Source organism: Rana temporaria, chromosome 3 (genome assembly GCF_905171775.1).
Source record: "Rana temporaria chromosome 3, aRanTem1.1, whole genome shotgun sequence".
In the NCBI taxonomy this organism is placed as follows: domain Eukaryota; kingdom Metazoa; phylum Chordata; class Amphibia; order Anura; family Ranidae; genus Rana; species Rana temporaria.
The window spans coordinates 354,714,283-354,740,095 of NC_053491.1; the positions used below are offsets into that span (position 1 = coordinate 354,714,283).

The following is a 25,813-nucleotide window of genomic DNA, read 5'->3' on the forward strand; positions in this document are numbered from 1 at the left end:
ATACAATACGCTGCGCCGCCGTAACTAGGCACCCATCTACCTGAATCTACCCCATAGTGTATGTTGATGCTGTAGTGAGTTAGTAAAATTCCTGACTGCAGTATCTTTGGACCCTTTTTAAAAATTGTGCCGCACGGTGGTTCGAAACCATGCGACCAAAAACGTGGGTGGTTTGCTGAAGCGTGGGGGTACCATTAGGAATTAATAGTATCCCCACATGCCTGGTAAACAGCAGTGCTTTTCTCTCATGTTTTGGGAATGCGCAGGGTTGTGCGCACGTTCCTGGCATGCAATAGTCTGAACTTTGCCTAAAACGTGCCTACAGAACACTGCAAACGGCTTAAAGGGGTTGTAAAGGTTTGTTTTTTTATTTTCTAAATAGGTTTCTTTAAGCTAGTTGTGCATTGTTGGTTCACTTACTGTCAGGGTTGAGTTCACCTACTTGTGGCACTGGGGTTCACTTTGCAGATGGCTGCAGTTCCAGTGTCCACCAGCAGGTGTCTCCCAGAAGCCAGCAGGTTCTGATCAGCCACACCTGGCTCCAGCTGCCAGGTGGATATTTAAGGCTGTTCCTCCCTTCCCCCAGGGCGTCACTACCCTGTCTGCTTGCCTCCTTGCTACCAGCTTGTGCCTGATAACTTTCCTGAAGCTTCCACTGTCCTATCCTCTTTAAAGGAACCTATTTAGAAAAAAAAAAAAAATCTTTACAACCCCTTTAAGAGTATTATTTACTTTAGTGGCAAGTACCAATGTGTCTAAGTAGTCTACAAAGCCCTCACCAAATATGTCACCACTGAACAAATAATTACAGAAGCTAAACAGGTACATGTCATAGCACTCAGTGGCAAGTAGCAGCTGCAAAAGCAAACAAAATCTTGGGAAATGCTTAGTTGGGTCCTGACATTCCAGTGATGTGAGCGAGTTTAATAGCACAGCTCATACGGAAGCACAGAACAGCAGGGAAAGCTGCCACTATATTACAGGAGCTGAGCATTTTTATTCTCCCCGCAATTTGGATCTGATATTTTAAATATCTCCTGGTAGTAAAGGCGTTCTTTGTATAAATAGGGAGAGAGAAAAAAGACTTAGGTTTATAGTACATATATCACAAACACGTGGACTCAATAACCCAGAGGGGTGTGCACATACTTGTGGCCATACAGTGTAAGTAATGCTTGTGATTCTGATACTTTTTTAAATGTTGTAAGAAACAAACAAACAAACAAAAAAAAACATTATTAGGAGACGGTGTCAATGCATTTACCTGTGCCCATGTGCAGCAGCCTGGCTATAAGAGTTCATGTCTCCTTGAGGGGCTGAAGAAATGCCATTTCTGTACATGGTGCCTATCATGGGATCTCCTCCTCGTTCTAGCAGCAAAGTCACAAGCTCAAAGTTTCCTGTAGTTAATGCAATTCAGAAATATGTTAGATGCCTAAAGCAGAACTCCAGCCAAAAAAAACAACAACACAGGAGTAAAAAGATCATTAAAAGATAAACATCAAAACTAGCTTTTTTGCAAAATTCACAATCAATATTGAGACTTCCACCGCAGTACTTTTTTTCTGCCCCTGGAGTTCCTCAGGCTAATGGCCAGCCTTATTCAACACACTTCCTCTGAGCCCAAGTCATCCTGGACCTGCTACAGCCTGTGACTGGACAGTGAAATAATTTCTCTTTCACTGTGATTTCTCGTTCTATCTGTGTGCTCTTTGTCAGCACATGAATTGATTGGTTAGTTTCACTGATGCTTTACTGATTTTACTGCTGGCTACCCAGCCAATACTGCACTGCCTGCATTTTGCAAATAATGTAATATTGTATTTAGGATTACAGAGTTGCATTCATTATTTTTTCAGTATGGAAGTGCAGCCTGCTCATTCACTAGCGACCAGTGATGTCACTGAACCACTGGAAATCTTCCATGAGAGCCTTCTACCATTGTGTACATTTGTAGGGAACCTTCATGACTAAGCCCCTGGTGGGTGGGGCAAAACATGTCAGAGGGCGTGGCTTTTGATGTGGCGCAAGGCTGAGGCCATCTTACACATGTTAGCCACATAGACTGGATAGCGTCAATTTTTCCACTACAGGATGTTGATATTTTCAGCCACTACCCCATTCCTGGGTACCAGCAGGACTATATCCACTCTATTTCTTTGCGTAGAGCAGCACTACAAGCATTAGCAGGTCACTTTGTAGGATACTAAAATTCAGTTCTACAGTTAAACTGTATTCACTGCGAAGAATCATAGGACTGACCTAACAGAATTGTATGTTTTGGTAGGTAAGGCAGTTAAAGTGTATCCTTAACCAAAACTTTTTTCCATTTTATTTTAGATAGAGCAGGGAATGGTTAAAATACAGGTTATATTTGCTTTCTGTATCTCGTTGGACACATTTTTTACCACTTTCCTTCCCTAGAGACAAAACAGTAATAGGGAGGAAATCTCTGCAGAGTAAAGGAAAATTCCCTCTTAGATGACTGTCCCCAGAACAGGTGTCCCCACTGAATGATTGCTACTCACCCTTCTATTCCAGTGGCAACTGGAAAATTTGGGAACTTTGGTCACCATGAAAAAGCAGAGGGTGTGTTAAGGAGATTAGATATTATGGGGAATGTTGGAAGGCAACATGGTTTAATATCATATTTCTGGAGTTTCACTTCCTGGTTGATACAGCCAGGTGGCCTAAGTTGGAAGTTGAAAGTTGACTCAGCAGGGTGTCGATTCATGCCCCTAGCAAGGATGCTGGACAAAAGCTTGGTTCCGGACCAACTGATGTGATAAGATTGAAATGCTTGATTAGCACTCTGCAAGCAAGCTTCAAAGAGAGATGATAAATGAAGTTGGGCTACAGAAGATAGCAAAGGGCCAGCTAACATTGAAGATGACCCAGTTACATAGCGATGATCCATGGACAAATACTGCTCCTAGAGGCTAATACAGCAGGACGGACTGAAATATAATATATTAAAAGGACTGCCTCTTGGCAATATCTCATTGGCCAGGAGGCTAGTGGGGTGTGGTTACGAGGGGATCTGAATTCAGTATAAAAGTGCACACAGAAGGGAAATCGATCTCTTGGCTCTTGGTTCTCTTGCCTGATGGCTCTCGTGCTGCATGACTCTCTGTTACCATTTTGAGCCTAGCTGATGAGACAATATCTAGAGGACTACCTTATGTAACCGATTATTGATGTTCCTATTTTCTTGGGAAATAAATAAGACATTGTTTTACTAAGCAGTGTGTTTGTTTTCATAGCTAACCTTATATCATTGTACTATTATCAGAGTTTCAATATACTAGCTAACTATAGGAATAGATGAGGTAATACATAAAAAAGTATTTTGACATTTTCAGTATACAACTTAGTAAAGTAGATCAATGACCATGGTACAGGAATGGCAAGATTGAGATCACAGAAAGATGATGTCATCATCCAGCAAAGGTGCAGGTTTGAATACAAGAAAGGGCTGGGACAGCCGCACTCCAAAAAAACTTCTCCTTTTATTAAAAATGGATCACAAAATACATGCCACGGCCAAAAACAGAACAAAAAAGCTGAGGTGCTTACATATCTTCAGGGTTAGAGTTACCTGTGTCTTTATTCTGCAGAAGCAAATAGCCATGCCCTTTTCCTCAATAGCTGTTGAGTACCCATGTTTTTTAATGTCAAACCTTGTGTGCCTACCGTTTCAGTGCTGAAAATGTGCATATCTCTGAACATGATGAGGATTGGGGGTGATCCCTTCTCACAGTGCTGGTACTGTGAATTATCCCTTATTGGTGGGATAAGTACAGAAGCATCCACAGTTTTTACAGCAGAGAATGAATTAAGTCTATAGAGGCTCTGCATCCTGCCAGGTCAGCTCTCCAGATCTGTATGCAAGTTGGTTTAATATACAATTTACGATAAAATAAAAAAAAAAAGATTTCATAGCCACTGTCTGAGCCACACATTTCCTGCATTCCCTATGTAAGGTGTATTCTGGAGCTATCACCTTTGCTCCGACTGCACAGAGGGGATCTATAGAGGCATTTATCAAAAGCACAATTAACACTCTATTTCTTATCAAGAATTAAAATACCAACCTGCTGCAGCCGCCAACTGTAAAGGAGTTTCTGAATAATTCTCCTCCCCAGAATCTAAAGATCCTTCTACACTGGCACTTGCATCTAAAAGTAACTAGAAGTAAAACACATACAGTACATGTTAGACATGGAAAATACACGCAGATAGCCCTATAATATAATTAGGGATTCGTGATTGGTGTCCTAGATGTTTTATTTAAACATTAAAGCCGGCTTATACATGGGTCGAATTCTGAAAAAAATTTAATTCGAAAATATTTTCTAAGAATTTTCGTTTGAATTTCGCACCATTAGTGGGCCGCAGCAATGGCCGATATTCGCACGGCCATCAAATATGAGTGACATGTAAATTTTTTTTTTGAAAACTGATGATTTTCTAATCAATGATGGGAGAATTGTGTGAGAAATATAATCGGAAAAGAAATGCGCATAAGCACAAGAAAAGAAAATTCCTGGAAAGAAAAGAGAATTCCAGGAAAAAAGGAAAGCATATTGGCAAAAAAAAATATTTTCTGTAGCAACATGAGGTGAAATTGAAGGCTTGGTTAAATTTTAAAATCAATGGCGGCATCATCGGATCACAAAACACACAAACAGAAAATGCGTTCGGAATTCGACCCATGTTGCATAAATCCTAAATAGGTAAACAAGAATAAAGGGCCAGAATCACATAGCCTGGCCGCAACGTAACTTAAACGATTTAAGTTACACCGCCGCAAATTGCCCAAGTTAGTGCCCGATCCACAAAGCACTTACCTGGAAATTTGCGGCGGTGTATCCTAAATCAGTCCAATTTAAATTAGGCGCGCTCCCGCGCCAGACGTACTGCGCATGCTCCCGACGCTATTTTCCCGACGTGCTTTGCTCGAAGTTACGATGCGCCGAGGTTTTGTGAATCGCGACGGGTAAAAAAAAGTTGCGTCGGGAAAAAAAGAGTTGCGCCGGGAAAAATGTTTTTTTTTTTTAAATTTGACAGCGACGCGGGAAAGACGGGTACACTTTTACATGGTGTACTAACTTTACACTTTGTAAAAGGTACCCTATCTTTGCGACGACAAACTAACACTTACGGCGACTTAACGAAGGGAAAAAGCTTCATGGATCTCCGTAAGTGCTATTTTGCATACCCGACGCTGGTTTACGACGAGAACTCCCCCCAGCGGCGGCCGCAGTACTGCATCCTAAGATCCGACAGTGTAAGTCCATTACACCTGTCGGATCTTAGGGCTAGCTATGCGTAACGGATTCTATGAATCAGCCGCATAGTTAGAAACAGAGATACGACGGCGTATCAGTAGATACGCCGTCGTATCTCTTTTGTGAATCTGGCCCAAAGTCTCTCCTAAACATGTTATGGAGTTTAGTGGAGTGGTGTGTTCATTTGGTGACTTGGTGCCACAGCAGAGTGTACTTGTCTTATAATGAAATTACATTTTGTTACATAGAAGTACACAGTTTGCACATTACTTAGGGGTATATTTTTAAAACAGTGAATCTGAAATTCATCAAACATTCACTGCAGGTGAGGCTTCCTGGTGCTTCAAATGGAAGTGATTAGGTCCACCACCAGGGAGTGTTTTGTAAAAGTCATATTCACTACTTTCTAAAAATGTTTCTTCAAGTATATCTGAGGCCCCGTACACACCATAGAATCCATCCGCAGATAAATCCCAGCAAATGGGTTTCAGCGGATAGATCCTATGGTGTGTACACGCCAGCGGATCTTTTTCCGCGGATATATCTCCCCTGGGATGGATTCCAGCAGATCGAATATTTGCTGACATGCACAACATATCCATCTGCTGGAGTCCATCCCAACGGATGGATCCGCTGGTCTGTACAGACTCACCGAATCCATCCGTCCGAAGGGATCCCCCGCATGCGTCGCAATGATTAGACGCATGCGTGGAATTCCTTATATGACAGCGTCGCGCACGTCGCCGCGTCATAATCGCGCCGACACGTCATCGCCAGAGGATTTCGGCTCGGATTTCAATGCGATGGTGAGTACACTCCATCGCATTAAAATCTGCTGAAATCCTCGAGAGGATTTATCCGCGGAAACGGTCCGCTGGACCGAATCCGCGGATAAATCCTCCCGTGTGTATGGGGCCTGAGGCTGGGTTCACACTATTGCTGCATGCGGCTCACAGCATGGGTCTGGTGCGTCCCCGTCCAGGACTTCAGGTCCGATTTGAGCCTGAATTTTTGGGCTGAATAAGGACCTGAAATGGACAAAATTCGCACCAGAGCCGCAGTGGAGATATGTGAACCTGCTCTATAGAGACCCGTTTAAAATCTCCTACCATGCAAATTGGATGCAGAGGGAACCCGCATCCAATTTGCATAGGTGTGAACTCAGCCTAAAACTAATTTGTTTTCAGGTTTTGGACCAGGTAGGGAATGGGTAAAACCCTGTCAAGATTTGTTTTTTTGCGGTTTCACTTCATTTGCTGTCTCTAGACATTGTCAATGAAAGGACAGCTCTCTAAATGAAAGTGGTTGTAAAGTTTCAAGGTTTTCCACCTTATTGCATGAAGGTGAAAATCTTCTATGCTGTAGCAAACCCAGACCCCCCCTTTTTCCTTATCTGAACCCGATCTGATCCAGCGATGTGCACAAGCACAGCGGCTCCAGCAGCTGTCCCTCTCCTCATTGGACAGATTGATAGCAGCGGGAGCCAGTGACATGAAAGCAGGTGGTGGGGGCCCTGTCCCCCATCTGTATCAATGGATGCAGCAGCGGGACTGCAGGAGCGAGTCCACACAGGTGCCCCCAAGGAAATCGGCTTCCCATGAGGGCACCAGGTAAAGAGGAGGGGACTGGAGCACCGGCGAAGGACCCCAGAAGAGAACGATCAGGGCTGTGTTAAAACGATTGCACAGAGCAGGTAAGTATAGGCATGTTTGTTATTTTTTTTTTATTTTTTTAAACAAGGGTTTACAACCCCTTTAAGGAAAAACCATCCCTTTGACCCTTTGAATTTGGGTTGTTTTCTGTGAGCCGCTGACACTTTTCTTTTAGAAATACGTTTGATAATAAAGCTTGTTTTTTTATATACAATTCTGTGAAATATTACCTGTACAACAGGAATGTGGCCCTGAAGGACTGCAAACGTCAGGGCTGTCCAGTGGCGTGTTTCTGGGTGGACAGATGGGTATTTATGTGCCGTACTTGGGACCTTGAATAAAACATGAATAGGTCGATCCAAAGGGTAAACATTTTTGCACTTTAGAAAGACATACAGTGCATCTGGAAAGTATTCACAGCGCTTCACTTTTTTCACATTTTGTTATGTCACAGCCTTATTCCAAAATGATTAGATTAGTATTTTTCCTCACAATTCTACAAACAATACCCCATAATGACAATGTGAAAGAAGTTTGTTTGAAATTTTTGCAAATTTATTAAAAATAAAAAACAAAAAAAATCCCATGTACATAAGTATTTACAGCCTTTGCGCAATACTTTGTTGACGCACCTTTGGCACCAATTGCAGCATCAAGTCTTTTTTAATATGATGCTACAAGCTTGGCATACCTATTTTTGGGCAGTTTCCATTTTTTGCAGGACCTCTCAAGCTCCATCAGGTTGCATTGGGAGTGTGGGTGCACAGCCATTTTTAGATCTCTCCAGAGATGTTCAATCGAGTTCAAGTCTGGGCTCTGGCTGGGCCACTCAAGGACATTCACAGAGTTGTCCCATAGCCACTCTTTTGTTATCTTGGCTGTGTGCTTAAGGTCGATATCCTGTTGGGAGATGAACCTTTGCACCAGTCTGAGCACCAGAGCACTATGGAGCAGGTTTTCATTAAGGATGTCTCTGTTCATTGCCGCGTTCATCTTTCCCTTGATCCTGACTAGTCTCCCAGTTCCTGCCACTGAAAAAAAAACAACAGCACAATGCTGCCACCACTATGCTTCACTGTAGGGATGGTATTGACCAGGTGATGAGCAGTGCCTGGTTTCGTCCAGACATGAATTTTGCCATTCAGGCCAAGGAGTTCAATCTGTGGTTCATCAGACCAGAGAATTTTGTTTCTCATGGTCTGAGAGTCCTTCAGGTCCCTTTTGGCAAACTCCAGGTGGGCTGTCATGTACCTTTTACTTAGGAGTGGGTTCTGTCTCTAGCATACAGGCTTGATTGGTGGAGTGCTGCAGAGATGGTTGTTCTTCTGGAAGGTACTCCTCTCTCCACAGAGAAATGCTGGAGCTCTGCCAGAGTGTCCATCAGATTCTTGGTCACCTCCCTGACTAAGGCCCTTCTCCCCTAATCGCTCAGTTTGTCTGGGCGGCTTGCTCTAGGAAGAGTCCTGGTGGTTCCAAACTTCTTCCATTTACGGATGATGGAGGCCACTGTGCTCTTTGGGACCTTCAATGCTGCAGAAATCTTTCTGTACCCTTCCCTAGATCTGTGCCTCGATACAATTCTGTCTCAGAGGTCTACAGACAATACCTTGGATGTCATCACTTGGTTTGTGCTCTGACATGCACTGTTAACTGTGGGACTTTATATAGACAGGTGTGCCTATCCAAATCATGTCCAATCAACTGAATTTACCACAGGTGGGCACCAATCAAGTTGCAGAAAAATCTCCGGGATGATCAGTGGAAACAGGATGCACCTGAGCTAAATTTTGAGTGTCATGACAAAGGCTGTGAATATTTATGTACATGTGATTTTTTATTTTTTATTAAACTTGCAAACATTTCAAACAAACTTTTTTCAAGTTGTCATAATGGGGTATTGTTTGTAGAATCATGAGGAACATAAAAGATGTAATTCCTTTTGGAATAAGACTGTAACATAACAGAATGTGTAAAAAGTGAAGCCCTGTGAATATTTCCCAGATTCACTGTAAGCCAACACATAAGGATAAGGTTCCTTAATATTTTTATTAAAATGTAACTGTTGTCAGAGTCCAATGCAATTTGAAAATCACAGTCACTTTACTAAAAATAAACATTTATTGTATAAAGTTTTGTGAACTGAGCTCTTGCATTATGATCGTTATCTGTAAATAATATACAGTACTACTTCTTGTAAAATAAAAACCAGCAATTCTATAGCCACTGTCTGGGCAACACATGTCCTACCTTCCTTGTGTAGGGTGTATTCTGGAGCGTTCCCATTTTCTCACAATGCACAGAGGGAGCTCACATAAGACTTCCAACATGTACAGCCTTACCCAATAAGAAGTTCTTATTAAGTGTGACAACCAAAAATAACCAATCACAAAACACCTTGCTGAGATCAGACCAGTACAAGATGGATTCTGACTGGTTACTTTGGTTTACTGCACTAGAAGGAAAGGCTTATTAGGTAATGCAAGGTGACGTCATCGCGCACCGTAACTGGAAGTTAAGGTGCTGCCATTTTCCCTGAGCCTGATCCACATACTATGAGATTTGCTATTTATATTTTTAATTATGTGTGTGCATTACCTAATACATTTTTAATATAGAAATGTATCACTACATTATGGGAGTGTGTTCTTTATCTTAATTTGAGATATTGAGTGCACATTGTAGATTTCTCGAGCCCTTAAAGGGTTAGACACCTTATGTGGTAGACAAACCATTGGGGAAGAGAAAACGAGACCTGGATAATTTAAGACCACTGCAAGTGCCCTCAAGCGCTTAAGAACTATGTGATGTGGGTTACAGATAGAAGTTGAGGGCACGGTTTGTAGTGGAACACATGGGGAATAAAATTTGGTCACAAAGAAGAACCAAACTTTTCTTGTACACTTTTGGATTGTTTGGAGTGACGAAATCACATTTCCAACCGATTATAAAAAAGACAGTTTTATAGTATAATTTATATTTTATTCACAGCAGATTAAGACATGAAACAGACCCCTGACATCCCCCTTTGAGACATGGAAAGGGACTGATGATAGAGATTCACTAGTCCGTTTCTCAGCAGCCTCAGCTGCCCTGAAGATGAAATGAGAGGAGACAGAGGCTCCTCTCCATTCCTAAACTGAGACATCATAAACATAATTTACGATGCTCAGTTATGAAAGGACAGAGTCAGTGATCACTGACTCTGTTTATTCGTAAACCGGCTCCTTCCTCTGCTCTCCATCCTAAAAGATCTGGGACAGGGGGGGGTGGAGGAGGACGGGGATGACGACGACCAGAGGAGCTCACAGAGGGGAACCGGAGGTGGATGAAGGGGACAGGGGGAGTCCACAGAGGAACACAGAAGAGGACACAGAGGGGAGCCGTAGGAGAATACAGGGGACACTCAGGAACAATCGGTTTGGCGGCGGGGAAGTTTTAATAACCAATTTCCCTGTGTTGCTTTCAATAAAGCAGCTGAAAGCTATGGAGGGGAGAGGAGGAGAAGCGTCAGTCAGCTACTTTATTGAAAGCCGCACATGGAGATCGTGATTATAACTTCCCCCTGCTGCCGTACCGATTGTTCCTGATTGTCCAGGTATCGGATTAGGCATCAGGAGCATTTGCAGGAGTACTCCAGCAAATACTCTGTATCAGGACCGATACCGATACTAGTATTAGTATCGGGATAACCCTACATATTAGTGACAGTGGTGATCAGTTTAAAAAAGGATTTATCATTTTCCAATATTTTTAAATATTTATAAGTTGATAGATTGGCTGCACAGGAGGATTAATTGTTATATTGTTTTATGAGATATAACATGCCTTCACAACACATTACATTGCACAATTTCTTGGAACGGATAGGCTTGTGAATAATTTTTAGCCCATAAAAATGTTCTTTTAGTGTCCATGTAGAAAATGAGAGCAGTTTAGCTCTGAAAATCTTTATTGAAGGTCTGTTGAATCATTGTCATAGTAATCTGATCCCGTAATGAATGCTGATAACATTTTCTTACCTCAACATTGAGCTCCGCCCCAGCGTCTAATAACATCTGCACCATCGCTTCATCGCCTCTCACACAAGCGTACATCAGTGGGGTCATTCCCTGTGTGGAACATAAACAAGTGGATTACCTATGGAAAAATATACTTTATTCATATCAGAAATATGGCTAATGTTACTAAGACCTAGATTTCTCACTCCAGATGGGCGGCAAATGAGACTTAATATTGTTAACAAATGGGTGGCGAATGCAAGCGACCCAACAGTCGTTCAGTGACAAAAAAAGGTGCTAATTTTCTCCGCTATAAAAGAAAATTTTATTTTTTTGATCTTGGTGATGTCATACCACTTACTATCGTTAGATGGCGCACTTACTTGCTCGCTCATGCTATTAATTCCTTCAGGGCCGAGCAGAGTCACAGCTTGCTTGACTAGATCCGTCCTGCCACAGTTCAACATTCTAAATCCAAGGTCTTGTTTAAACTTGGCCTCTGTGGCCACTGCGTCTAGTTTGCGAGACGCACAAAAACAGTCGTCAGCCCTGCAGAAAATAGACCGACAATATGACATGAGTTATGATGACAATCCTTTCCCAGTCTTTAGCAGGCCAAAGTCTTTCAGCGTTAACAATAATAATTAGTCTATGTGTGCAATGTGTTCTTCTAATTAATCAATTTAAAAATAATTGTCAGGAATGGCTAAGAAATCCGAGAGCTTCTAACTATTTAAAGAATTGTGAGCTATGAACTCTTATAAGATTGAATATCATATGGTTTACATTACACAGCCCTGTTCATTTTCCTAACCCTTGGTAACCAAGTTCCGCCTACAGATAGTTCCCATTTGGGGTAGGCGGAAAAGGCTTTCCAATTATATGACCATTATCTGTTGCCTTTGTAATTTTTCATTTTTCATTACACATTCACTAATTGTCTGTTATTCTATGATTTATGCAATGTGAAAAGTAATAACAAAATAACTGTAATCACTACTGTTGGAAATGTTTATCTTAAAACTAATAAAAAGTTTAAAGTTAGTAATAGTAATAATACCGTATTTGCCGGCGTATAAGACGACCCCCTAATTTTCCAGCTAAAAGGTTGGTTTTAGGATATACTCGACGTATAAGACGACCCCCTTCCGACACACCTCACTGTGCCCATTGCATACCTCACTGTGCCCACTGCATATCTCACTGTGCCTATTGCCTACCCCACTGTGCCGATCTCCATACCTTATCCCTGTATGCAGAGTCAGAGTCAGACTTCGGGCGTCCATTGTTCAAAAGCTGCGCCGCCTCCTTGTCCTGTTCCATGACAGGTGGAACACTCAGTTTCCCAGGAGAGCCTGTGTTTAGTGTTCCACCTATCACGGAGGTCCTCTCGTCTGAGGCCGAGGATGAGAGGACCTCCGTGATAGGCGGAACACTGAACACAGGCTCTGCTGGGAAACTGAGTGTTCCGCCTATCACAGAACAGGACGAGGAGGAGGCGCGGCTTTTGAACAATGGACGCCCGCAATCTGACTCTGCATACAGGTACCCCCAACTGTTGGGGGATATTTCACTTACAGTAAAAGGTCTCCTTCCTACCCCACCCTATGAATTGGACAGTAAAAAGAGAAGCAGCACAGTGACAATATATCTGTCAGTCTGTTCCTTCTTCCAATCAGCATGCTCGTTGAATTGCAACACACCTAACTGGCTTGTTGTGCTGCTTCTCTCTCCCTACTCTAAGCTCTGCTGTACAGGGACTGCAAAGGTCGTTGACCAGTCAAAGACCTTCCAACTTTTTGAGATGAGAATGAGGGACACCTATCAGCAAAAGTATGCAGGCATAGGTCCCCCCTTGCCATGACCCATTAACCACTTGGGATCCGCCTGCCGTCAATTGACGGCTACAGCGCGGATCCCAAAAGCCAACAGGACGTCAATTGACGTCCGTCCCTTTGGGCGGTCCCCGCGCGCGCTCCAGAGCGCGCAGCGGGGAAAATCTGTGTTGGCCGTGTCCCTTGGACACAGCCAATTACAGATCGCCGCGAACAGGCAATCAGAGTGGTCGTTTGCGATCTGTGCGGCCAATGAGAGATGATCTCATATGTAAACATATGAGATCATCTCTCATTGCCGTTTTACACAGAGACAGCGGTGCTGTCTCTGGAGGGGAGACCGATCTATGTCTCTTGTACATACAGACACAGATCGGTCACCCCCCCAGTCACCCCCCCCCTCCACCTACAGTTAGAACACTTCATAGGAAACATATTTAACCCCTTCCTCACCCCCTAGTGTTAACCCCTTCAATGCCAGTCACATTTATACTGTAATTAGTGCATATTTATAGCACTGATCGCAGTATAAATGTGAATGGTGCCAAAAATGTGTCCGATGTGTCCGCCATAACGTCGCAGTCCCAATAAAAATCGCAGATCGCCGCCATTTCTAGTAAAAAAAAAAATAATAATAAAAAATAATAATTCTGTCCCCTATTTTGTAAGCGCTATAACTTTTGCGCAAACCAGTCGCTTATTGCGATTTTTTCTTTTTTTTTACCAAAAATATGTAGAAGAATACGTATCGGCCTAAACTGAGAAAAAAAATGTGTTTTTTTTTTTAAATTGGGCTATTTATTATAGCAAGAAGTAAAAAATATTGTATTTTTTTAAAAAATTGTCGCACTTTTTTGTTTATAGCGCAAAAAATAAAAATCGCACAGGCGATCAAATACCACCAAAATAAAGCTCTACTTGTGGGAAAAAAAGGACGTCAATTTTGTTTGGGAGCCACGTCGCACGACCGCGCAATTGTTAGTTAAAGCGACGCAGTGCCGAAAGCTGAAATTTCACCTGGGCAGGAGGGGGGTTTATGTGCCCAGTAAGCAAGTGGTTAAAGGAGAATTGTACAATAATAAAAAAAAAAGATTTGTTAAACCCACAAGTGCTTTTTTTACCACTAGTATTCCTTTATATTGGCTTTTGGAATTTACAAATGCAGCAATTTAGAAATCAGATGAAAGGTTTAGTGAATTTTATATACAACTCTATAGATCAGACCAAAATGAGGGACAAATGAGGAGGAATGAGGGACAGAGGGACATTGCTCCAAATAAGGGACAATCCCTCAAAATCCGGGACAGTTGGGAGCTATGCCGTCAAGGTAGTTACCCTGCTTGCAAAACTAAGGATGTGCCATTGACTACAGAGCTGCATTCATTTTCATCTCTTATATATGCTTGGAGGACACTTATAAACCTGTAGCATCACCTGCAAATGAAAGTACATACTTTAGCTGCCGTGGCTCACAGTCCACTCCTGGAAGCAGGAGGCGTGCGGCCTGTCGTACATCATCGCTATCCACAGAGAAACTTCGGCGGTATCCGGCATGAGCCACAGCTACTCGTATCCATTCCATCAGGGGTGGGAGCATTAGGAACGGCCTATGAAAACAGAGGGAGAGGTGGTCAGACGCAATCGCACAGTTTAATGCAGTCATTACACTTTTGTTTCTTTTAAATATGATTAATAAATAGAGCTTAGCTGGCAGCCTTATGGTTCTTGGCGGTTCTCCCATACCGCAGTGCACTTTGGGAGCTTTCCAACTGAGAATACTGACAACCTGATATCTGTACGATCTCATAGCTAATGTAACCTAATACATTGCGTGTGATTGCAGATTGCTCTGCCTCCCTTGCTGTGAAATATTAAGACAGATCAGCTTGGATTTTGCTAATTCCCTTTGAAAGCTATTGACAGGTATGATGTCAGAACATAATTCGAAGCAGAACTTGAATTTCTCCAGGTCAGAGATGGTATAAAGTATCACTTTTATTCACTTTTTTTAAATCTTTTGGAATCTGCAATACACCCTGAAGGCCTGCAGATGGTGCTATGTATATATTTTCTTTTACCACTAATATTTCCAGACAAAAACTAAAGAGTAGAAGAAAGGTGTGGGGTGCTGCTTGTCTAAAGGCTGATAAACATGGCTGATTAAGGCCATATGCTGCACAGATCTGCGGATTTCTGTGGCAAGTACCGCACGTTGTTTCTGATCAGCTGCAGACACAAAAAATGTACAAATCAATGACAGGCTGAAAGTGTCCACAGCTGTTCACATGTAATCGCATATTGAGTAATACCTACAATTAGGTATGTGAACCCACACACTGGTACGACACGACAGTCATTGGTCTGTGAATCTAACTTTGCCCTGCAACTTTCATCACTGAACTGACTTTGATCCTGACAATACCAGTCCCTTTCAGTCTGGTATGAATCTTTAGGGGAAACTCCACGCCAAATAAAAAAAAAAAAAACATCATAGGGTTCCCACTTCATACCAGAGGAAGGGTCTGGTATTGATTTTAAGGGGAACCCCCCAAAAAACGGCGTGGGGCCCCCGCAAGATTCATAACAGACCCTTATACGAGCATGCAGCTCGGCAGGTCAGGAAAGGGGGTGGGGAGGAGCGAGCACCCCTCCCCTTTTGAACCATACCAGGCCACATGCCCTCAACATGGGGGGGTGGGTATTTCGAGCATAAATTCTTGGGAAGCCCCACTGTAGGGGGCTTATTTATATTCTTTAAAAGGTATACACTAAATGGAAAAAGATATGTGGATGGAACAAAGACTCCACTCCACAGCTCTTCTGGCAACTGGTAGACTGTGACCAACAACTTCAATTATGGATCAATGTTCTGCTATTTCCAACATACTTCTTGGCCAACAGCTCATGTACAGACAGGGAAGTCTGAGAGTGCAAATAAACCAAGGACACAGCACACACTGGACGTGTAAAGTATATTCTATACTAAGGCCTCGTACACACGACTGAGAAACTCGTTGTAAATGAAACATCGTTTTCCTCGACGAGTTCCTTGTTAGGCTTGTCGAGAAACTTGACAAGCTTTCTTTGTGTACACACTGTCAAGACAAAATCTCCTCGTTGTCAAACACGGTGATGTACAACACGTACGACGGCACTATAAAGGGGAAGTTCGATTCCACTGGCGCCACCCTTGGGGCTGCTTTTGCTAATCTCATATTACTGCGTGTTAAGTAAAAGTTTTGTGAGAGACGATTCGCACTTTTCAGTCTGTTACAGCGTGACGAATGTGCTATCTCCATTACAAACACTACTTTTACCGAAGGCACGCTCCCATCTCATACTTTATTCTGAGCATGCGCTGGTTTCTAAGCATACACACAAACGTGTTTCTCGTCGTAAACCAGCCCGACGAGAAACACGACGAGGAAATTGAGACTCCCGACGAGGAAAAAGAGAGCTTGTTTTCTCGAAGAAAAACATACATACGACAGTTTTCCTCTGCAAAAAAGCTCTGCCACCAAGTTTCTTGATGGATTCTGTCGAGGAAAACGGTTCTGTATACGAGACCTAACAATCAAGTGAGAGAAATCCAACATGTAAACTTGTGTAAACTTGTGTGCTGATCACGCACACTAGACAGACATAGAGTTCCAAATAATGCCCTCATCCCACACCTACGAGATGGTAATCTAAAAGATCTAAAAGTCTGACTCTGCAGGGGGGCTGCATTCCAAAGAAAACAAACTGTAAGACAGCTCCCCTTTTGTTAGAATATAGCCTATTTAACTGATTAGAGTTCATGAACACAACCTACTGTAGCGCCCCCTTTGCTTTTAGCATGGGCACCACTACGCCAGAGTTAATGGGGAATGGGAGAGTTACTTTGCTCCCATTCAAGATTTGTTCAAATTCCGGACGTCTGTCATTCCAGAATTGTCCACTGGGTCAGTCTGTGGTCCAGGGATGCAGTGCCATCCCTGGCCAGCAGTTGGCGCTAGAGGGGTTCTGGCAGAGCAAGCTTTCCCAGCAGCCAATTAGAGGAGTTTTCCCTCGCAAGGCATGCTGGGGGAGAGTATATCTGTGACAGGGGTCATGTGTTCTAAAACTTTTGCGGGGTCCCCGTTCCAGGTGCGGTACCCACCTTCAGGGTACGCGCATCCATGGACCCCGCCAGCGTGGCCCACTTGGCCAAGGCTCAATACTGCCTCAAACCTCATCGGGAGGAAAAGGTGGACTTCAGTGTTTTCCTGGATTCCAGGACCTATTGAAAGAATCCCAGTCTGGGATCGGGTGTTCGGATCACTGACAGGTATGATTGCTGTCATCCGGGGGCCTGTTTAGGAAGAAGTCTACTGGGAGGAGTTGCTCTTTATTCACCTAAGTCCTTTATTAAAATTGGCCTGTGACCAAGGCCCTAGAGCCGGGTCTGTGAGACAGACCCGTTCCTCCCAGACGGTTCAGAGTGACACTTCGGCTGCCAGGCCTATCATAGGGGTCTGTCCGGGGGCACTTTACCCCTACGAGTAGAGTGCCGATGAGTTGCAGAAGTTGGTACTATACAGAGTAGTACTGACTGCTCCATTGTTATCCAGGCCTGATACCGCAAGGTTTTCTCCTCCTATCCTTTCATCGACCTTGTCCTTCCAAACTGATGTTGGCTGTGTTGGCCTGGAAATAAAGCATTGAAAACCCTTCAATTACTGTCTGGACCTTCGCTCACTATTTGTTCTACCACTGCACCCCTGGAGCCATGTCAGGGTAACTTAATTTGCCGATCCCAAATCAATCAGCGGCTCCTTCGGGGGTGAGCGCTACACTACAATAAGCACATTTTTTGCCTCATGAAAACTCCTTTACATTGTCACCTACATCTGCACCTGACTTTTTTGATTTTTCGACTTTTGAAAACCGTCGGACATGTATGTGTGGGTTTACCAGCTGAATACAGCCATGCAATTGTATGGCAGACTAGACTGTATGCAGCATTTGCAGTACCTTGGGAAGCGATTGGCCTTTTAAAAAATGGACAGTGGTGAAATTTCCCTTGGCACTGGTGGTCAGTGGAGAATAATCTTTACCTGAGTTGGGAAATGCCCCTTTATTTTGGTGGTCAGTGGAGAAATTACCTCTTATATTGTCAGTGAAGAAATATCCCCTTACAATGGTTAACAGCAGAGAAATGCCCCTTGAGGTTAGTATGAGACAGTCACTAGAAGAAGAACCCTTTTACATTCGTGTCCATGTCACGCTGCTCTCTAATTCTATCAGCGTTCTCCTGGCCTGCACTGCAGCTCATTTGCTCCCTGTACTGCTTCTCACTCCCCCTGTGCAGTGCAAGAGTCTGACACCAAGTCTAATTTAGGTGCTTTCATTGCTTGAATTTAAAAAACCTAAAGTGGCTGTAAACCTCAGATATGAAATATGAACAAAGCATATCCCTCTATACCAACGTTTCTCAACCAGTGTGCCGCGGCACACTGGTGTGCCGTGAGGAGTCCCCAGGTGTGCCGCGTCAAAATGACCCCAAATATTGTAACATTACTGCTGGGCATTTGTCTTTACAGCGGTGCCGGTCCGCTGTGTAAAACTCACTTCCCGGCACTCGGGAAGCTGTGTTGGCTGTGCGGGCCTCCCGACCGCGTCTTGCCAACCGAATACGTCATCGGTTGCTATGGGAGGGTCGGACGCACGCACTGCTTCTGTGACGTGAGAGCCGTGGGTACCGTCCTGAACTCTGCCTGGCGCGCTTTTCCCTGAGGTGGAAGAAGAAAGAGTAGAGTCACCATGACCAACACTGCTCCCCTGCCCGCAGACATGGCCACCCGCTCAGAGAGGGAAAAGGCCCTAAAGCTGAATGAGCAGCACCAGGCCATCCTGTCTCGTATGCTGAGGGAGGAGGACAACAAGTATTGCGCTGACTGCGAGGCCAAGGGTAAGGTGGTGAGGGGGGGCTCTACTATGAATAACCAGCTGTCACAGTCACTGACACCCCACATCCTCCATTCATGGCTACAGCACTCTGGATCTGATTGGTTGTTGTGCAGCTCTGACAGTTCTTCTTTCAGTGTATGTGTGCATGTGTACACATGTCTGTTAGTGTGTGTGTGACAAAAGTAGTTCTGATGGTACAGGAATAGGGGGGTTGGATTAAAAGTAACATACATACAGACAGATGCGCACGCACACAAACAGACACACGTACAAACACACACACTGTGTGTGTTTGTACGTGTGTCTGTGTGCGTGCGCATTTGTCTGTATGGATGTTACTTTTAATCCTGACCTCCCTATTCCTGTACCATCAGAACTACTTTTGTAGGGCTTGTTCGAGATAGCAGCGAGGACTGCTGCTCCTCTGAAAAGCAATTTGTGTTAATATTGCTTTTCAGGGGCATTTGTCAGCCAGTAAAGAGGCGTATCTTGCCTCCTTACCACCTGTTTTAAGCCCGTAAATGCAATGCACACAGTTGCGGGGTAGTTGCAGTGCAGCCCCAATCACCCTGGGTATACCTCCAGCTGCAGCCACAACATGTTTACACCCCCAGCTGTTGCCTCTGCAGCTAAAGGGGCTAAAGTTGGGGGTGGTAAAAACAGCTCAACCATGTGGTTTTACTGCCCCTCCAGCCTGACATGTGAACAAGCTCTTGGTTCTGTGTGGATGCGTGCTGCGTGTAGGGCAGCCCATTCAATTCCCTACCCGCAGTAATGCGGGGAAAGAAGTCCCCGACCCTTTTTTTAAATTGTGCCACAACAAAAGCAACCCATGTTTGCCAATGGATGGTGCACCATTAAGAATTAATGGGACCCCTAAAGAGCAGAGCATTTGTCTGTGTGTCAAGAACGAGCGCGATTTTGCGCGTGTTCCGCAACACACAGCGACGTGAACCAAGTCTTGGACAGGGGTGCCTCAAGACTGAAAATATTTTTCAAGGGCGCCCCGACTGGAAAAAGGTTGAGAAACACTGCTCTATACTGTGTACTTGTCTCAATTAAGAGCACTACGTGTCATTTCTGTCTGCTGCTTCATTACTCTTCTATCAGCATGAATCACTTCTGACAGGTTTTTCTGACACCAAGAGAAAAAAGGTGACAGGGGAGGAAGCTCCAGCTGATTGATAGCCTCATCTCTGTTCCTGTGTGCCATGTGAAGGAGTGTGTGTGTGTCTTCCCTCCAATCAGTTTTCAGGGCTCTCCTAACTGAGCCCTGCAGAGTGTAACTTCAGCTCTCCGCCCCCTTTTTCTGGCAGCTAAGGCAAGTTGTACAAATTCTGGACTTTGAACAGATGTAGAGAAACGAAGACTGCAGATAAACAGGTACAACATATGTAGGAGGATTTGTTTCATCTCTGTGTATCACCTGAGGCTAGTCACTTCCCTGGGTATATGTAAGGGATTACATCCACTTTAACTTAATTATGTATTATTAAATACAAAGCTGCATTATTTATGTTTTTTATAGCTGCCTTAGGACCCTTTTAGTGTGCCTAAAAATGTGGTATGCGGTTTGCGAAAATGCATTTCGTGTTTTCAATGCTTTTTTGATGCTTTTTGTGGACACCTGTCTCCCAGCATGCACCTGTAAAACTAGGACACGTGACTCAAAGCAGAAGTTTTTTTTTAATTCTATGCATTAAGATAAAAAGCCTTCTGTGTGCAGCAGCCAACATCAGCCCCCCTAATTAACTGAGCCCCGTCTCTCTCCAGCGATGTCCACGAGTATTGTTTTGGCCAGCCAGCTGCTGTCAATCAAAGCCAGTCAGCCAATCAGAAAAGAGAAGGGAAGGGGCAGGGCCAGGCCACAGCTCTGTGTCTGAATGGACACAGGGAGCTGTGATTTGGCTTGGGTGCCCCCATAGCAAGCTGCTTGCTGTGGGGGCACCTAACAGGAGGGAGGAACCAGAAGAGCAGAAGAGAGACTCTGGAAGAGGAGGATCCAGGCTACTCAGGGCAAATCCACTGCACAGGTCAGGTAAGTATAACATGCTTGTTTTTTTTATTTTTATTAGACTTTACAATGTCCGGATTTAAACCCCAGCCCTTCTTGCCACACATGTTAATAAATACAGAGCTGCATTTATGTAGTTTGTACTTTCCTGGAGTTCAGCTTTAAGTCTTTATTTAGTTTGTCCTTCACTAAGAGAAAGTGAACAGAAAAATACACAGGAAGGATCCCCCAGAGATTGAATTACAGCGGTCGGGTACTAAATCAGACTATAGCATTTAACGCTGCATCACCTAATTCCCCAGACCAAGAACAACGATGGGCTAGACGATGTACATTTCAGATCACTTACAAGCACCTTCAAGACAACCTTGTTGAAATATTTAGGAAGTGTATATAATACATGGAAGATGACATGTCATATACACTAGAAAGTCCCATTACTTTAGCGACAGGAAGTATTTTCCCTAAAAGCATTTGAGTGATACATCTGTGAGTTGTTCGTGTCACCTATCAATGTCTCTACAGATATCGAATCTCTAACTAGGAGTTACCATTTGTCACAGCTGCATAGTTGCTTTAGAATTTTAATACTATCTGTCTCCATAAACCGGCCTTCTTCTCCAGTTATTAAAGTGGAACTCCAGGCAAACTTGCTGAATATACAAAATATACACAAGGGAGCTTTTCTTTTTAACTTCCAAAGGATTTGTATTTCTGCACATTCAGGGCCAAATCCTCAAAAGGAATACGCAGGCGGAACTGCTGTTCCGCCTGCGTATCCCTGTGCCTATCTTTGGAACTGATCCTCAGAAGCAGTTTTCCAAAGATAGGCAGAAGATCCGACATCTGTAAGAGACTTACACTGTCGGATCTTAGGATGCAGTACTGCATCCGCCGCTGGGGGCATTTCGAGTCGAAATGCCGCTTCGCGTATTCAAATGAGGACTTACGGAGATCCACAAAGCTTTTCAGCTTTGTGTTTTATGCGTAAGTTTACGTTTGCATACGTAAAATTAGTTCTGCTTTTACAAAGTGTAAACTAGTTACACCTTGTAAAAACAGACCTTTTTTTCGATCGCCGCGATTTTTTTAAAATTTTGAATTTTTTTTTTCGGCGCGTAACTTTTTTTTTTACCCGACGCAACTTTATTGTCCCGTCGCAATCCACAAAGCCCGGCGTAACGTAATTTTGCGCGCTGCCCGTCGGGAAAATAATGTCACGAGCATGCGCAGTACGGCCGGCGCGGGAGCACGCCTCATTTAAATTGTCATCGCCCCCTGCAGAAGAGGACCGCCTTGCGCCGGAGACATTTAAGTTACACGGCCTGAAATTTCTAGGTAAGTGCTTTGTGGATCGGGCACTTAGGTAGAAATTTTAAGGCAGTGTAACTTAAATGGGAAAAGATAAGTTAGGCAGGATTTTTGAGGATTTGGCCCTCAGTTCTGACATTTGCACAGCTCTGCCACACGCGGCACGGCACAAGTTCACTTTTTGCTACATTACTTTACAAGCCCAGGAGACCAAGATCCTCTGGGGTGTAGAAGTCACCTGCCAGGGGACTTACCTCAACATCAATACTTTAAGGTAGCAATACCAATAAAATAATCTTACAGATCCAACACTATTTTTCCACTTTCCTCAACTAACAGTGGAGGAGATTTGACCAATCTTTGCTGCAATTTCACTTTCACATACAGGTCCCCTCCCTACCGTCACCTTGTAAATGAACAGCAAATGGAGAAACAGCAGACTGATTATCACATTTCTATGTTTCCTCCACCGATCAGCAATCTCCTTGCACTGCAACACACCCCTGATTGGTCCCTCAAGCTGCTTCTCTCACTCCCTCTGAGCTCTGCTGTACAGACATGCACAAAAGAGGCTGATACCAAGCTAATTCAGGTGCTTACATTGCTTGTATTTAAAACATATATATATTTAATTATGTATTAAAGAATACAGAGCTACATTGAGTTGTGTATTTTATATGTAGTGGTACCTCCATAGGGGCTGCTAAGTGATGTGGCCCACCTGTCACCCTGCGTAGCCCAGCGTTCACTCGTCAGTCACTCTCAGGCAGAAAACAGCCCATGTTCTTGTTTTTGTTATTTTTATTAGGGAATTTAACATGAATGAGGTAATGGAATTATGAGATGCCCGGCAAATTGTTTATCAGTCAGTTGGTAGATTGTATGTCAATCAATTAGGTGGATTGTATATCAATCAATTAGAGGATTGTATGTCAATCAATCGGGACAACTATGTACACAACACTTCTCCAATCTTCTCCTGCGCAACTCTTGCTTGCAGACGATTGCTCTTTCTCTCTCCCTCCTGCACAACTCTTGTTCTCCCAAGAGCAGCTAGCACATGTTTAGACCAGACACTGGCTTACCCAGGCCTAAGTAACTTGCTCTTTGCAGGCAGGGACCACGGGCCCCTATGATGTAGCAGAAAATAGAAAGTTTTTTTGTGCTAACTGTCCTATAGGTGGATTACTGCTCCCAGTCAGTCCTCTTCAGGCCCTGCCAGCCCTCCTTGCTGCAGCTGCCCGACTTCACTGCCCATGACAATGCAATCTTCCCCACTGGCTCTGCGACCAGCTCTGACTGTTTCCTCTCCGTCCTCTCTGGCATGCCTCTCCAGTCCTCCTGACTGCACATGTCACTCACCAGCCCTCCTGGCTGCAACCAGTGGTTCCCTTCTGAAGACTTGCCTGGCAGTATTAGCTCCTGCTGTCCTCTCTTGTTCCTTCTGTGCCTCCTGATCTCCTGATCCGTGATTTCCTGGAGGGCTCCATGCTGCACTCTAGCCCCAGGCCCATGGGTAAGAAATGTAGGAAATGTCCCACCTGTTGTATCGCCCACTCGCCTCCCTAAATAGTTACCCAAACCCTATCTTTATCCAGTACTATCCCTTTCCGCAGCGGCACTCTCTCAGGACATGGAGGCAGCAGTGGAAGCCATTGGCTCCTGTTGCTGTCAATCCAAACCTGAGGGGGCAGGGTCTATTTGCTCTGTTTGCGTCAATGGGCACACAAAGCCTGGCTCGGGAGTGAGCTTCATGGTGCGGCTCCATTGTGTTTTTTTGGGGGGGCACTTACCCCATCTAGGTGTTGGCCAGGTTGCGGTTCCTATGGGTGGGTTGCGGGCTACTACGGGCAAAGGCCGGGTTGCGGGCAGCGGCCCAGTGTCCTTTCCTCCTCAGCTTTGGTGGAGTGGGCGGCTCCTGTGTCCTCTCCTCCTCGGCAGCAGGCAGCTATTAATTTGCTATTGTCACACAACTGGGTGGGATCGGAGGGGCAGTGCTCTGCGCCCCCAAGCCCACCCTTTTTTGAAGCCTATTAGCGCCTCTGGCTCTAATCACGTGCTTAAAAAAAAACACACCCGCCACTGAAATTTATGCACCCGGCACCCTGAATGTAGATCAGGGGGCCGGACACATGGATGAGGGGGCGACGCCCAAACGCTCCTAATGGACTGGCCGCCGCTGATGCTCTTTGCAGTTTCTATCTTTAACCCACCACCCACCTTTGAAAACAGAGTGACATCCTTACTGCTGGATTGTAGAGATAACCAAATCTAATGGATCCAGCCATCTGATACAAAACCCACCTTTCAGCTGACCAGACATATTCCTGTGTTTGAAGTGCTTTCTACTTGTGTGATAACCCATCAGGCTGTTTCTATTTAAAAAAAAAAAAGATGTTGCAAAATTCTGGTTTAAAGTATTATCACCTCCTGAGGGATTTAACCCGGAGAAGGAATCTGTAACCCAGTTCCTGGCGGATATTAGCAAAGATATTCAGCCTGCACTAGGTAAATATGTCTTGGGCTCTCAAACCACACTACTATTCATTCAACTCATATGTCACCATATTTAATCTGCAGTTGGGAGAGATAGCAGATATTGTATATGTCAATCATTCCGGCTTTGCTCCATCTCTGTCATTTATTTAACCAATGCTGATCCTCTACTGCACATCAACAAAAACAATGGAATTTAAATAAAAGTTGATTTAAATTTTTGATTTAAAATTTCATTGAGATGAGGAAGATGAAGGGAATTCATTATGAATGGTTACAGTTATACATAGGGGGTTATTTACTAAAGGCAAAGCCACTTTGCACTACAAGTGCAAACTACAAGTGCAAAGTGCACTTGAAATTGCACTAAAAGTTCACTTGGAAGTGCAGTCGCTGTAGATCTGAGGGGGACATGCAAGGAATTAAAAAAAACAAAAAAACAGCATTTTAGCTTGCACATGATTGGATGAGAAAATCAGCAGAGCTTCCCCTCATTTCAGATCTACAGCGACTGCACTTCCAAGTGCACTTTCAATGCAATTTTAAGTGCACTTTGCACTTGTAGTGCAAAGTGGATTTGCCTTTTTTAAATAACCCCCCCCCCCCCCCCCCCATGGTTTATAGTACTGCCAACACACAATGCATAGTGAAACAAATATTGTATGTTTGACATAGTAAAGTGCCTAAATTGTGTTTATTAATGCAATAAAAATTATGCTCAACAATCCCCCGGATTCCTGCAGGCACTTGCTATGCAACTATGCATAAACTTACACAGACACCCCTGAATACTGACAGGCTTTACTGGCCTGGCCCTAGCAGGAAAGATTGGGAAGGGGTGCATACACCCTTCCCATACTCCGAAAGTCTTGGTATTCCGCAGGGAGGAGCGGCTATATCACAAAAGGGATACAATCATACCCCTTTTATTTAGAGAATTAGTTGATCTTAAAAAATAAGTTACTAGCACAGGTTGACTTTGGGGGCTGGTTCACTCCATAATTTCAGTGTTCCAAATGCATTTATATAGTAGGGCAATGGACAGTGTTGATAGAGCAGTGGACGTAGGGCAGTAGTTTATTTTTTATTATTACTTTTTTACAATTTTAATGTTTTTTACATTTTTTTTTTTTACTATCATATTATTGTTTTATACAAATATTTTTTAGGAGGCCCACTGGGGGGCTTTGGTAAATAATCAGGGGTCTAAAGAGACCCTGGATGTCTCACTTTGAGACAGAGAAATGGACTGAGGACAGAGATTCCCCAGTCCTTGTCTCTGCAG

At 43.9% G+C, this 25,813-nt stretch overlaps 1 protein-coding gene across 1 annotated transcript in view; it reads right to left on the bottom strand.

Annotated features, from left to right (window-relative positions):
- The window catches only part of BTBD11 (BTB domain containing 11), a 379,045-nt gene that overhangs the window by 36,403 nt on the left and 316,829 nt on the right, over positions 1-25,813 (bottom strand). Inside the window, exons 4-9 of the mRNA XM_040345198.1 lie at positions 14,231-14,383; positions 11,325-11,490; positions 10,963-11,052; positions 7,174-7,275; positions 4,095-4,188; positions 1,265-1,400 (exon numbers count right to left, since the gene is read on the bottom strand). Of these exons, the coding sequence (XP_040201132.1) occupies positions 1,265-1,400; positions 4,095-4,188; positions 7,174-7,275; positions 10,963-11,052; positions 11,325-11,490; positions 14,231-14,383 (741 nt within the window). The remainder of the gene's footprint in view (positions 1-1,264; positions 1,401-4,094; positions 4,189-7,173; positions 7,276-10,962; positions 11,053-11,324; positions 11,491-14,230; positions 14,384-25,813) is intronic.